We start from the raw sequence: 14,145 nt of genomic DNA, 5'->3' as shown, positions 1-14,145 counted from the left end.
TACCAATATATTTCTTTTAGTTACAAGATAAGTTTAATACATAGATACATAGGTTGATTAAATTTTGGGAAGGTCTATAGAACAACCCCCTCTGGGATAGATGCAATCCGCTGCTTGCCTTGGTGCAAACCTATCTTGGCTTACGGTCTGCAAAAGTGTGGATCAGAACCCCACTGGATTTACTGCAAGGAAAATGTGAAGTTGCAAGTCCTTGACTCAAATCTTCACATGCTAGAATTGAAGCAGTGTGTGGAGAGCTGTGTATGTAAGAGGTGAAACTAGGAGAGAGATGTATGGGATATAGTCGCTGGATGAGTTATACATAACTAGGTTGTAAGGAGTTGGGGTGAGCAGATCATCTTAGTGTATATGTGGGCTGTTTTATGTAGCTTGAGCTGTTCCTCATTCCATGTTTGTACTTCTGAAAACGTTCAGCTGTTTCCCTACGTTATTGCAAATGTTTCATTTTGTTGGTGACTTCTGTTTCAATGAACCAGTGGTTTCCCCTTTCTGTGAGACACTGAAGATTTGCCATTACTGGAAACAGGATATTTCGTGGGATTGATTTACACTTGTGCTCTAGCAGAACTTTCTTTGGGGAAGACCCAGGGAATGAATTTTGCTTGGCACTCAGTGATAAACCAATTCCCACAGTTGGGGTCTGAGCAAAACCTCAACCGTCCCCCAAATTCCATGGAGAGGGATGTCACTTAGTGCAGGTTGTCTAGTAAAAATATTGTTCCCTCTATAACCAGCTCAGGTTGTTTTAATTCCTCTAAAAATTAGTAGGCCTTTTTCACTTTCCTTTTCCTTCTCTTAGAAGATGAAGATTCATTTTTACTGCCGAACTTGGCAAAGGAAAACAGTCACAACAGCAGCTTTGAGTTGATTGGATCTATGATTCCCTCCTATCAACCTTGTAATAAGCAACTGGCACGCGGGGGCAACTTTCTGTCTGCCATTGGAGTCGTCCGCTCTCCTTCTCCTGGCTTTTTCAAAACGAGCTTCATCAGTTCTGCTTCCAAGGTCAGATTTTGATCTTTTTTGAATCTTTAACTAATAGCAGTTGGTCACTCAGAAGAGCAAATATGTAACTTTAAGAACTGGTACCTGAATTTGCTTCTCCCCCCCCCCCCATCCCTCTCCACTCGATTTTCCTTTTTGAATCATGTCTGTTAAATGGTGAGCTTGCAGGCAGCTGCTGTTGTTTTTAAATCTTCTGTGTGGCATCTATGAAAATGCTTTATACATAATGGATAGCAAGTATTTGTGAAGTGTGGAGTTTTTTTAATGCAGTGTTTACCATAGGTACAGAAACTTAAGCACACCATACACATGAGATACACCCTTTAAACTGTGCAGAAGGGTCACACTCCCCTTGTTCTTTTCATTGCACAGGTCATCCAAAAGGGTGATTATGCTGCTTCAGTGCCAAAAACAAGACCAGACACCAGATCAAAATAGCTCTAGAAAATTGGTGTCATCAAAGAGTGTCTGTTGGGCATCAACCACTAATTCAAGCGTCTTGTCCAAAATGGTTATGTTTGTGGCCAGCTAATAGTTGGAATAATCTTGAGAATTTCTTAAGGAGAGGCAGGAAGAGTGCCTCTTTTTTGCTAGGTGGTCAGGGTCATTTTGTAATGAGGACTTTGTAGTGTCCTGGACCCTACCTCTCAACCGTCTTTCACTTGTTATTAAGAGCCATGCTTTTGTGAACTGTCTTCAGTTCATTAATTTAGCAGACGTAACTGTATTTGTGTAGGTTTTAATAAGCTACTCTCTTGTAGCCTCCATTTGAGAACAGGTCACAACGACCTGCCTATGCTAATCCATGGCATTTATTTATTTATGCATATTTATAGTAATAGAACAGCAGATCCCAGGGCAAGATACAAAACAACCATATACATAAAATTAGACATGAGAATCTGAGGATGAGCCTCCCAAAGCTCTTGTTCCCCTGGCTAGTAGCAAAGACCAGAATGTATTTCCTTTAATTCTGCAGCCTTAGGGAAACCTTTCTTTCTTTGCTTCCTACGTCCAGAAATTCAAAGTTTTTGCAAATTGATTAATTTTTGTATGCAAACATTTATAATTGATTCCAATTTTGTATTGCTTCAGTTTGTTAGCTGCAGAGTTCTGGCCTGTACTTTTAATTTTTCTAGTTTGAATTTTTCATTTTCCTAGTTTGAATTTTGGCTGCAGTCTGCCTTTTAATTCATGAATCTAACTGTGTTCTGCTTCTTATCTGCTTTAGAGTTCAGGGAAGGCATCTGAGCCTTCCCTACCCATAGAGGATTCCCAAGATCTCTACAACGCTACTCCTGAAGAGAAAAGCCCAGTTCCAACAGCTGGGAGGTTCCAGTTCCAGTTCTCCCTAGAAGACGACACTCAGAGTCAGTTGCTTGATGCGGATGGGTATGTAATTTGGAGAGTTGGCTCACTTGTGCAAGTAACTCTTTCAAAATAGGTAGAGTAAGGTTGCAGTCCTCAACACACTTACTAGGAAGTAAAGCTCCATCGAACACAGTGGGACTTGCTTCCAGGTAGGCATGCATAGGATTGTGAATGGTTAGAACAAATAAACAGAGGGATGAAATGCACCCACACTTCAGGGAATGGTTTCTCAGTCTCAGAAATGGAAGCCGCTGGTTTGCTGTTGCCTGTGCACTCAGTATCCACTAGTGGTAGATAATAGGCTTGAATCCTGAAACCCACAAGAGGAAGGAAGTTTGGTGGTAGAAAAGAATAAGTTTCCACTTTTCAGTCCAAGACACAGTGTCCTCAATGACTTAGCAATTTGCATATGAAGTCAAGTTGCTGGCTCTGTGACAAATCTTCAACCAGCAGGTCATATTTCAGAGTTATTTAGTTCACAGGCCTATTGGGAAGGTGTGTGTGTCTTGATCCTTTTGCCTATTGGCAGCTCGTGGAATGAATCTAGCCTGAAAACAATTTTTATACAGGGCCCACAGCCCTACCAAATCTTAACCCAAGGTGTAAAAAACTTTGCCCATAGTCTGGAGTGGAGTGAAATCATTTTCAAGTTATTTTTATTTTGATTTATACCCCACCCTTCAAGAGGTTCCCAAGGCAGCTTACACAAAGTTAAGCCGGTCATTAATTTTGCTTTCAGGTTTTTGAATGTCGGCCATCACCGGAACAAATACCAGTCATCCAAGGATCGCCTACCGTTGGCTAGCATGGACGAGAACGCCATGGATGCAAACATGGATGAGCTGTTGGATCTGTGCTCTGGCCAGTTTGCCTCTCAGAACAAGTGTCCTCCCGACAATTACCATGGCAAGAAGCAGAACATGGAAGAGCTGCTCAACCTTTGCTCTGGAAAGTTTGCTTCTCAGAGTGAGTTGTGGATCTTGCTCCTCATAGCAAGAGCTGGGGTTGCACATACCACCTTTGGTAGGCTTTTGCTAAATTCTACACCCAGAATATGATGATCAAACCAAAGGGAAAGAGGCTAGTAGGTACTGGTACCTAGTTTTGGCAAGTAAATTTAACAGTTTTTTGTGGATTTTTTTAAAAAATGGCAATTTTATTCAATTAAAAATAATTTTTACTCTGATTTTCAATTTACACACTGCTGAAGGCTGCTTGCAGCATAGTAGACACATGTAGGAAAACAGTAAACAAGATAAGGAGGTGAGAACAGCATATATAACAATCTGATTAAGGAAACCTGTATAAAATGCAACAGCTCAGTAGTCTGACTGTTTGCCCAAAGAGTTCTTGTTGTGACTGAAGGCCACTGTCAAGGGAGCAAGAAGTCCCATTCTAGGAAAGAAGTTCCTCAAGCTGGCAGAAGTTTCAGTAAAGTGAGGGTAGAGGGACACAGATCAAAATTGCAGTTTTAAATAACAGTAGAGTTTGAGTAAAGGAGAGATGGAAAGACACTGAGGTTTTTTCTTTTCTTTTTTGAAACCAAATCGTTTTAATGAGGAGAAATAGCAGAGAAGGGTGCAACACAGAAGCTAGCACAACAGCGCCTTTCCAAATTTCTTCTTGCTGTACCCAAACCTTAGTTTTAAACATAGTGTCTCCCCTGCTTGGTCTATTATCATTATTTATTGACATTAGATTTATTACCTGCCCTTCACCAGCAGGTCCCAATTCAAAAAAATTTTAAAAATAGAAGTAGTTAAACAGATTACAATCACAGGAATAGAGTGGGCCTCAAAAGCACACATCTTGGGTATCAATGGCTGGGTCTAACCTCTGCCATTGTTGACAGTTGTTACTTTCTCAGTCTTAGTATCTCTCCATCCCTGTTTTACTTAAACCCCTGGTGTTGCTTGAAACTGCAATTTTCTTTACTCAAACTTTTGCTATTGTTTGAAACAGCCACTTTCCCCCCTTTCATTGTTCCTCTCTTCTGCTCCCCTGACTTTATGCAAACCCTCCAGTGGGAGCTGTACATTATATCTTACATTATAATATGTTACATTATAATATATAGAGAAATAAAAGCCCCTAATACAGTATTAGGTAGAGGAATTGCTGTTTCTTTAGCAGTAGCAGCTTTTTAATAAGTTTAAGGGCTGGGGATACAAGAAGACTTTATCTGGGACCAGCTGGGTTCTGCCTGTTGGACCCTGTTCCAGTGACATCTCAATTCTGGTTTCTTTCTCAGATTCTCCCATTCGATCCTCTTCGGCAAACCCTAAACTGGAAAAAGAGAACAGCACTGATGATCCAATGGCTGAGGCAGTAGCTCTTTGTTCTGGCTCTTTTTCAACTGGCAGGTAAGCCTTGGAGATGTGCAGCTCAGTTCTCCAATGGTTTTCCTGTCTTCATCAGTAGAGGGAGCATGAAAACATCCCTTGTATTGAGATAATAGGTAGAACTGGGAGGAGAAAACTTCTCAGTTAAGCAGAATTCTTCACTAATCACCAAGAAGTGGTGCTACCTCTCCTTATTGTTTACTTTTCTACACCAAACTAAACTCCAGAAAATTAGCCACAGCTAGTCCATGGCAGTGCTAAGTACAGTGACATCTTGGAGACTGTGAGGATAGATAAGTCCTAATGCTTTTTGTTTTGTTCACCATGTTCTGTCATGGCTAACTAGGTGTGATAGGCTGTACAGCAGGGGTGAGAGGCCTGTGGCACATTCCCACTTTGCTAGATTTCAGTTGCTAAGCAAGTCTTTTTCCCCTGCTTTTAAAAATCCTTTCTTGTAGAGAAGTGGAAGAAGATGAGGAAGACGAATTTGGAGACTTCTGTCTCTTAACAGATGACCATGCCTTCGATAGTGAAGAAGTAAGTACTGCGAACTGTTGCAGTTATTCCAGAATTAAACACCAGGCATGCATTCCGTACAAAACCTTAACTATTTCCACTCCCACCTCTATAGCCAATGTTCTACTGAACTAGTCAACCAGAAGCTAATGGGCAGGGCTGGGTATGCCCCAGAGTAAATGAATTTGAAGAGAAACTCCATTCTGCAGCCCGAATTAAGATGTGCATACTAAGCAAATTTGCATATTTTCCTTACTTTGTGTAACTGATTCTGCCTTTAGTAGTCATGAGGAGTACCTATGCAGGGCACTGAAGCTCCAATATCTTGTTCAGTCAACCCACAGGCTCCTGAGATTTCAACCAACATTGCCCTGTGCTCTTCCATTCCCATTTCTATCACTTTTTAAATGAAGCTGGAGGCTGCACCCAGGAGCTCATTCTGTGGGTTTTCTATACTCCTAAACAATCATCATGTAGACACTACCCTGCTAACTGTGTTTAAATATAAGAACAAGCTGAAATATAGAAGGTATTAAAAGAGGTGATAAGATACTAAAGGAAATTCTGAACATTGTTTCCTGGATTGATAGGATGAAAAGAACAAAGAGGAGGAGGACGATGAGCAGGAGGAGGAAAAGGAAGGAGAGACAGAGGAAGAAGAGAGTGAAGATGAAGTAGAAGATGATGATGATGAAGAGGAAGTGTTGAGGCGAAGGGAAGGAATGAAGAAGAAATTGTAAGTAAATCCTTCTAGCCTTTATAGTTTTGCAATAAACAGGATCAATGCAGTATATGAAGCTAAGTATCTTGGTGAATTTGCTAAACTTTATGCACTTAGAGGGGGATAATCACCTCCTCAGTTGATCTGCAGGCAGGGGAGCGCTGTGTGTGTTTGTGTGAGTGATATCACACCAATGGCTGGCATGGAACCTTCAAGTGTCAGCCAACAGTGAACAACAACAACAACAACAACAACAACATATTACTTAGATCCTACCTATCTGACAGGGTTGCCCTCAGACCACAAAAACCTTAGCCACCCCGGACTTAGACCATGGCTCGATGCAAATTGGACACAGACTGAGATATGGGGAATGGTTAAGGCAAATCTGCTTTTGCGCTGAATGGCTGCTGAAGGCAGCGTGGAGCAAGGAGACAACAGTGGAAATCAGCTGCCGCTTGAACAACTGCAGGGTTTGATAGCCCAGTTCCATTTAAAGAAAGGGTGGGCTGACGATGAAGCAGGCAAGGGGAAGGTTACTCAGAGGGCTAACCTGTTTATTTTTCTGGATGCTGTTGAAATGAGCTCAGTGACACACTCTTGTGAAGACACCACAAGAAGGCAGCAGCAGGAAGGAACAAGCTCTCCCAGCTTGATTCAGTTTACCCTTGGCACCTGTTCTTATTCCAAAATATTAATACACTAAATTCTGTATTAAATAAATGGCAACAAATGTTTCTGAAATTTATTGGGAACAATAAAAACCACGGCTGAAGGCAAAGGTTTTATATGATGAAAGGAAAAGAGGAGAGCCTCAGGTTTCTTGTTTTGCTTCATTTTGATTAGGGCTGAATTGTTTCTATTTTGTTGCATCTTTTAGAAGCATAGATTTGGCGTATATTAATAAAATAATAATAGTAATACTGCTACTACTAATAGTAATAATAATGCATAACTAGGTTTTAAAAATGTAGGCTTACAACTTTTGTAGCCTTAAAGACTGGCATAATGTTGGAAAATTACAATTGTTACATGTTAGGGTATCTCCTAACATGGGATTTGCAATATTTCACAGTATCTTTAAGTGTTGTACTCACACATTGTGCTGTACTTTGGTGAGTTAAGCACATCCTGTATGGAAGTCTCAGTTCAACTCCTGCATTGCAAGGTCTAAATGTTTTTTTCCTTGAAGGGCTGAGAACAGAGTCTTGGAGGGCTGGATTTGAGACTCTGCCAGCTACTGTTGGCAGTTCTGGGTAAGATGAAGTTTGTCATGATGTGCAGCAGCTCCTTAAATCTTTTTAGACTCAACTTGGATTCCTGGCTTTCTTTCCCTCCCCTCAAAACATTTCAGCAAATTGCAGGACTTCATGGAAGAGGAGGCTGAGCTGTCAGGAAGTGAGATGGGGAGTGAGGATGAATATGACGGTGAGGAACTTGATGTTTATGAAGATGAAGTCCTTGATGAGGTCCTCCCTACAGATGCAGAACTCCAGGATCAAGTCAACAAAATACACATGTCAGTAGCCGCAGATACATCAGCTTAAAATACAGTTTGTTGTGGTTGTGCTTTTCTGAAAGCACAGCCTTGTTTTTGAATGAAGACTAATTTCAGTTTCCCTCCCTTACACATGGATACTTTTTAGGAAGGTGATGCTGGATGATGACAAACGACAGCTGCGCTTATATCAAGAGAGATACCTTGCTGATGGAGATTTGCACAGCGATGGCCCTGGGCGAATGAGGAAGTTCAGGTGGAAGAACATAGGTATAATGCTGTCTTATTCTAGAGCAAGCCTGCACAACTGGTGACCCATGAAGATGAATGAGCCATGCCTGATACAAGTTGATAGCCCCTGTTTGTGGTCGCAGGCGGGGGGGACGGGACAATAAGGCTTATTGGGACCCTACATGGCTTGTTGTGTGTGTTGAGCTTAGTGGGTTACAAATGATCCTAGAGAAGGAGAGAAACAGACCTTTACTCCCCACCATCTTTCAGTCTCTAAAATATGTAATAATTGCTGATCTGTTTTACATTTTTGTGTGGCTTTTATTGTATTAAAATTGTAAGCTGCTTTGCTACTGTTTATGCAAATAAGCTGTCCGTCCTGCAGACTACATTGGTAATCCCAAACTCCAGCAGGAGGATGTCTTGCTTTCCCCTTCTATCCCTACCACAACTGTCCAAATCCCAGTCCAAATCCTCATCTCTTTCCCCCCCACCAGGCCCACAATGCTTTTCTGCATTTAACACTTTTACTTTTAAGTAGAGCATTTCAGGTGGCAGTGGCCAGAACCAATTCCCTTTCTGTCTCCGTTTTCAGATGATGCTTTTCAGCAGGATATGTTCCACAATGATGCAGAGAACGATGATGATGAAAATGAAGACCATCTGGATGAGACAGAGGCGAAGTGGAGGAAGGAGCGCTTTGAGCGGGAGCAGTGGCTTCGGGAACAGGTAGCTTACCTTCGTGGACAGACTTCTTCCTGGACCATTTCATTTAGCCTGCTTTTATGACAGACTGAGATGAGAGCTGAAATGCCCCCCCCCAATCTGTTCTTGGTTACAAGCCATAGACACTTAGTATTCTTGGTGGTGCAAACATTCTAATGTAAGGAAATATGTAATAATACTGAAGATACCTAGCATCTTCCATTGGGCCTATATCAGTGGTAGTCTTCATTATAAAATAGCAGGCAATATGGATGAAGGTGTCTGTGGGAGTTTGTAAACTTGATGGTGAAACGGTTTAAAAACACAATCGTTAATGTCCATTAATGGATTGTGAAGTAAGAACTGTGCCTGTATCTTACAAGAAAAGCAAAATTTCAGTAATAATTTCTTTTATGGGTTATTTCACATATGTATTTTTTTTTAAAAAAACATACATAACTTGTTTTAAGTATACCTCTAAAAGGCACTATATTTGGTATCCCTTGTCAGAGAGGTAAGATCGGCTGCCATTCCCTGAAGAGGGTACACTCAATGACAGATGCAAGTTTGCTGCCTCATAACAGTTACGATAGTACTGGCCTCTTAAGTCCAAAGAGTGGTATCCAGCTAAATACTGTAATTCTGCCAGCATGAGCAGAACTTCCCCTCCCTCTCCTCTCCCCATATGCCTTCTAAATCTACTTGGGGAAGGTTGAGGGAAACCCACAACAGATTTAGGGGGTGCAAGCAGGGAGGGGAAGTTCCATTGTGCAGTTCCAGAAGTGTTTGCCCTAGTGGAACTGTTTTGTTGGGCTCCTCCCAAAGTGTTTTTTTTTAAAGCAAAAGCACATGACTAGTAAAAGTGACATTCATTAAAGAAACTGCATCTTTTTTCAGTTACTTTTTGTTCCGTGCTTATAATGATGTGGTCTAATGAAAATTCTGCTTATTTACAGTCGGAGAAAGGGGAAGAGGAGGATATCGATGAAAACAGCCAGTTCATGAAACTGGCCAAAAAAGTCACTGTCAAGTCCCTACAAAAGAAAGGTACACCTGCTTCTTACTGAAGAGCTATGAATGCTAGCAAAAGGTTAGCAGAATGCTAGCAGAATGGGGATGGGTGGGCACCAAAATTCAGCACCAAAATTCCACACCAAGGCTGCAGGTTAATTGAAAAAATACTTTTGCACCCTAGTGAGACTTTGATATCATTTTAAATATTGGTAAGCTATAAAACAGCTGACAGAAATAAAACTTCTAAAATGCCAGATCGGTCTTCAAAACAGGATGGTAAAACAATGAAAGAGGCAGCAGCTAATATGATCCAAAAAAAACCCAAAAACTGCAGTCATGGCAGATCAACGTTAGCCATCAAAAGTCTTGCTTAGAAGAGTAGGTTTAACCTGGGCCTTGGATTTATGGTAATGCCAGGTGCCTCCTTTCTTTAATTTTCTGGAAAGGGCTTTCCATAAGTCAGAACACCACGACTGAGAAGGCCAACTTCACATTGGTGTTTGCCACCACAGGGTTGATTTTCAGGTTTTTTGAATGGTCTCAGCTGTGGCCATACTTCCAAGTGGCTTGTTCCTAAAACCTTGCTGCCTTTGTACAGAGCAAGTGGCATTGGGAGGGGAATTGGCAGATATATATTATTATACGCTACAGTTCTTAGTCTTTCTCTTGCAAAGTTTCAAAACTTTATCTGTCATTTGCTTTCCTAGCAACTCCCTCAATAGCTGTACAGGAAGCTAAATCACTACCCAGAAATCCATTTGAAACTTTCCGGTCTGCCAGTGATCCACAGGTCAGTACTTTAGTAGTTTTGAGAACAGATTATTTCTTTTGAGAATAGATTATTTCTTCCCTTCATTTCTCATGTTGCATCTAGACAACTTTCTTTAAAATTGAAGGTGGGCCTCATTTTTGAGATAGGCGTACCAAATTGCATAATGAGTCACATCGCTTCTCTTTGAACAGTGTAGGTCTGCTTGTATTATTTTATTTTAGTAAACTAAGCAATGGAGAGCAAGTGGATTGCTAGTCCTGATTTATTTTTCCTGTCAGAAAGAACAACTTGACTAGCAGTTCTTCTGAAGGCTTAAATTGTGTTCAGTGTACTACTCAGGTCATGTTACTTGAATGTTATGCCTCTGAATAATAATAATAATAAATAATTTATTATTTATACCCTGCCCATCTGGCTGGGTTTCCCCAGCCACTCTGGGCGGCTTCTACCCCTCCTCCTTTTTGCAGCTGAAGAATGGATCACTGCTGAACAGGCCCAAAGCAGTCCTGCAGAAACTGGCAGCCATGTCAGACCTCAACCCAAACGCCCCCAGGAACTCAAGAAATTTCGTCTTCCAGACACTCTCCCCAGTCAAGAGTGAGGAGACGAAGGAGAAGTCCAAGCCCCAGGTAGATATCACTTGATTTAAATTGAACAGAGTCATTTACTTAGTCTGCTTTTAATTTTTTTGTTCCTTGAACTGGGTATGCCTCAGTAGGAATGGTCTGCGGCAGAATTTGCATTCTTGGCTGGGAAGCAATTTGAGACACGATCATGCTATGGATCCAAAGCACAGCTTTCTCATTCATATTGTAGGCAGAACAGCATTATGTGGCATTCATTCATTATGCCCCACCTTCCAGAACACGGTCCTTCCAAAGTAGCTTACAAAAAACATTAAACATCAGGCAAAACAAAGCATCCTTCTAATGGGGCAGCTGGTGTTAAACTGGTGCTGGGAAGGGGCAGGAGAAAGTCCAACTGCAGCAAGCATTGGGGTAGTCTTTGCCTGCCTCCTAGTATCCTAGAATCCTGTTTATAGGACAACCAATGAAACACCTTGGGGGTGGATTCTTGGGCTATAGATGAGCACATACCTTCGTAAGTATTACTTTGCACAATCAGTAATCCAGTACTTGCATTAAAGGATCTTGTATATTAGGGCTAGAGTTGCTGCCAATCAGGTTTGATTAACCTGGGCTAGAGTGGCCATAAAGATGCCCTTCTTTATGTATCTTTGTGCTCTTTAGCATGCCAATGACAACCCTGTTTGAGATTTGAAACCTCTGCTTTAGGGCAGGATAGTTAATCCATCCGTAGAGGCTCCCTAGGAGTTCAGAACCCCTCCTTCCCACAACAATATTTCATTCCTTTCTGGGTTTGTCAGCCTCCTTGAAGAGTGCTTTAGTGGGGACTTGTTAGCACTGCTTGAAGGTAAGGAAGAGTAGTTTATATTCAGGAGTGCAAATGATAGAAGGAAGCTGGAGAAGGGACAGAAACGGGCAGCATTATCCATATGAAGAAAGATTTAACAAGTCGGGTGTTTACAACCAATAGGGGAAAACGTGCCTGTGTTTTGGGGTATGTGTGACAGAAGCTTAATGATAACTGGCTGATGTGGGGGGCAAAGGGCCAGGAACCTGATTGTAACCTTCTCATTACATCTGGCAGATCATTGCTATGCTAGATTACCTTTTGGTGTGATCCAGCAAGGCAATTCTTACATTTTGCTATCTTGAGTGTTTTCCTGGCTGTCAGCAGCTACCTCGCCTTCTTAAATGTGACAAAGAGACTGTGTTTGTTGTCTGCTTGGGCCCCGACCCAGCCAAGTTGCCCAGGACAGGAATGGTACATGGCCCTCTTAGCAGGAAAGGCCAGCTGCCATCCTATGGTCCATAATCAAATATGTACTGCTGAGTTATTATATAATCCAGACTTGAAAATAGCCACTTGCTCAGTTGCCTGTGGCAAATAAGAATGTCCAGGGGACATAAGCAGGGACCCTCCTTCTCACAGAGTGCAGTGTTCTTTTTGCAGTATCAATGTATATCTGAGCCAATTAAGTTAATTAAAAAATTCTCATGCTCAAAAGATTTTGTGGTCTCATGGTTCCTGTCACCTTCTAGGTCAAGAAGAGAGCTCCTGTCACCATTGCAACACCTTCTCCTAAACGGCCACGGATCGATGGCACTTCAGCTCAAGAAACCCGGAGTATATTCCAGTACTTGGAGCGATAAAAGACATGGGTGGAGAGCACCTATGGTGCTTGGTCTTAGTCCAGCTGTTGCACAGACTTCTCAAGGCAAGGAACTGATGCAACACTCTCTAGAGTGGAACCCTTTTGATAATGAGATGCCTGGAATGTCACTTGGCCTGCATCCCTGGGTGCACAAATAAGAGAGCAGGTGAAAGGGTATGTTCTACCTGTTGGATGCAGCTGCAGCTAGAGTACCAGTCAAACCTGGACTTCTCTATATTGGTCTTACCTTCAACTTGCACAACCTGCATTGCACTCCCAAGAAGAGTTGTGGGCCAGGCATTTGAGGCCTGTGTTTTCATGCTTTAAAAAAATGATTATGGAGGCTGAATATCTGCCCCGCCTGTGTTTCGCTAGTTGTTGAGGGCATCCTGACACTATATATATCTGAAAGTTCTAGGGCATTTTTAAATCAAGGTTTTAACTTTTTCAAAGGCAATTTTGGTTCCTTTTTCTGTTCCCCACACCTCATTCTCATGTTCAGTTGCTGCCCCTCCTTTTTAAACAAAACATGTGAAACTGAGGCAGGGAAAGTCGTCTTCTGCCCATTGTGCATCCTCAGTTCTCCATACCTTTATTTGGACACTTAAAAGCTTTCAACATGAAAAATAGAAAGGGGGGGGAGGATTTTTTTTTAACAGTTACATTCAATTTTTGAGGACAGATTTGAAATTTGAAAGATGAATGGAAATAAAGAACATATTTATGGCTATATTTAGAAAGTGTTGCAATGAAGACATCTTACAGCAGCATCTTGCCTGCGTCTAAGCATCCTCAAAATTTGTACCTCCATGATCTCAGAGGAGTCATTCTGAATTGTAAATATATTCTGCCAGGGGGGTGGGGCGGAGAGAAAGTATAGTGTTAAAAATGGATGTGTACAGATTATTAAAGATCTAAGACTGTGCAAGCAGATTTTCAAAATAAACCAGTGCTTTTTAAATCTACTGTAGAACCTGGAATGTGTTAGGGCCTAATCTATAGATTCCATAGGAAACTATTTAGCTTGTTTCTCAGGGAATTAACTTTCTCTTAAAAACTGCCTTTTGTTAAAATTATGCATTTATATTGATAACTTTATTTTATTACATATACCTCCCACCTTTCCTCCAGAGGTGGGTGTACATGCCCTGCTTAGCTTTAGCAAGATGGTTACACGTTACATCTTCAGGCACAATTTTAGAGCATGCATGTAATTCTCCACCCTCAATGGAGTTCATCTCCGTTTTTCTCAGCCTTCTTTTTCTGGTTATGTTTTCAGCCACCTGAGGGCACTGTTCAGAAACAAGAGCTATTTGGTCAGGTCCAAGGAATGAGAAAGTAGGTAAAGGGCTTTCTTTTATTAAATGACTTCTCCTAACAGAAAGCTGCAGCTATTGAGTCCTGCCAAGCTGCTCTTCTCCAAAGCTGTGATACTCAAAAACTTTTCTTTCTTTTGCACCAAGAAAAACGCATTTTGTATGTGTTTGGGGAGTGTTGAAAGCAGAGACTGTCACTTGCTGGTCTCTCTCTTTGGCGCACTCCTTTGGCTACAAAAAAAACATGTTGCTAGGCCCCCTTTTTAAAGAAAGCCTAAGGTGTTTCATAAAACAGAGCAAAGTAACGCTGAGCATCTACAGAATGCCTTTGCTTCAATACTGAGCAACTGGAGCATGTCCCTGCACTTTGAGATTTAAACCTCAAGGCTACTTT

The 14,145-nt window shown here is 41.5% G+C and overlaps 1 protein-coding gene across 1 annotated transcript in view; it reads left to right on the top strand.

Annotated features, from left to right (window-relative positions):
• The window catches only part of CLSPN (claspin), a 30,388-nt gene extending 16,952 nt beyond the window's left edge, over positions 1-13,436 (top strand). Inside the window, exons 12-24 of the mRNA XM_035119158.2 lie at positions 821-1,026; positions 2,258-2,418; positions 3,137-3,363; positions 4,649-4,760; positions 5,198-5,276; positions 5,846-5,991; positions 7,331-7,495; positions 7,623-7,744; positions 8,301-8,434; positions 9,367-9,457; positions 10,132-10,214; positions 10,664-10,825; positions 12,323-13,436. Of these exons, the coding sequence (XP_034975049.2) occupies positions 821-1,026; positions 2,258-2,418; positions 3,137-3,363; positions 4,649-4,760; positions 5,198-5,276; positions 5,846-5,991; positions 7,331-7,495; positions 7,623-7,744; positions 8,301-8,434; positions 9,367-9,457; positions 10,132-10,214; positions 10,664-10,825; positions 12,323-12,433 (1,799 nt within the window). The 3' untranslated portion in view covers positions 12,434-13,436. The remainder of the gene's footprint in view (positions 1-820; positions 1,027-2,257; positions 2,419-3,136; positions 3,364-4,648; positions 4,761-5,197; positions 5,277-5,845; positions 5,992-7,330; positions 7,496-7,622; positions 7,745-8,300; positions 8,435-9,366; positions 9,458-10,131; positions 10,215-10,663; positions 10,826-12,322) is intronic.
• Positions 13,437-14,145: the final 709 nt, after the last annotated feature.

Source organism: Zootoca vivipara, chromosome 6 (assembly GCF_963506605.1).
Source record: "Zootoca vivipara chromosome 6, rZooViv1.1, whole genome shotgun sequence".
Classification (NCBI taxonomy): domain Eukaryota; kingdom Metazoa; phylum Chordata; class Lepidosauria; order Squamata; family Lacertidae; genus Zootoca; species Zootoca vivipara.
Note: the sequence above shows the minus strand (reverse complement) of the source record. Positions and strands in the feature narration are given on the sequence as shown.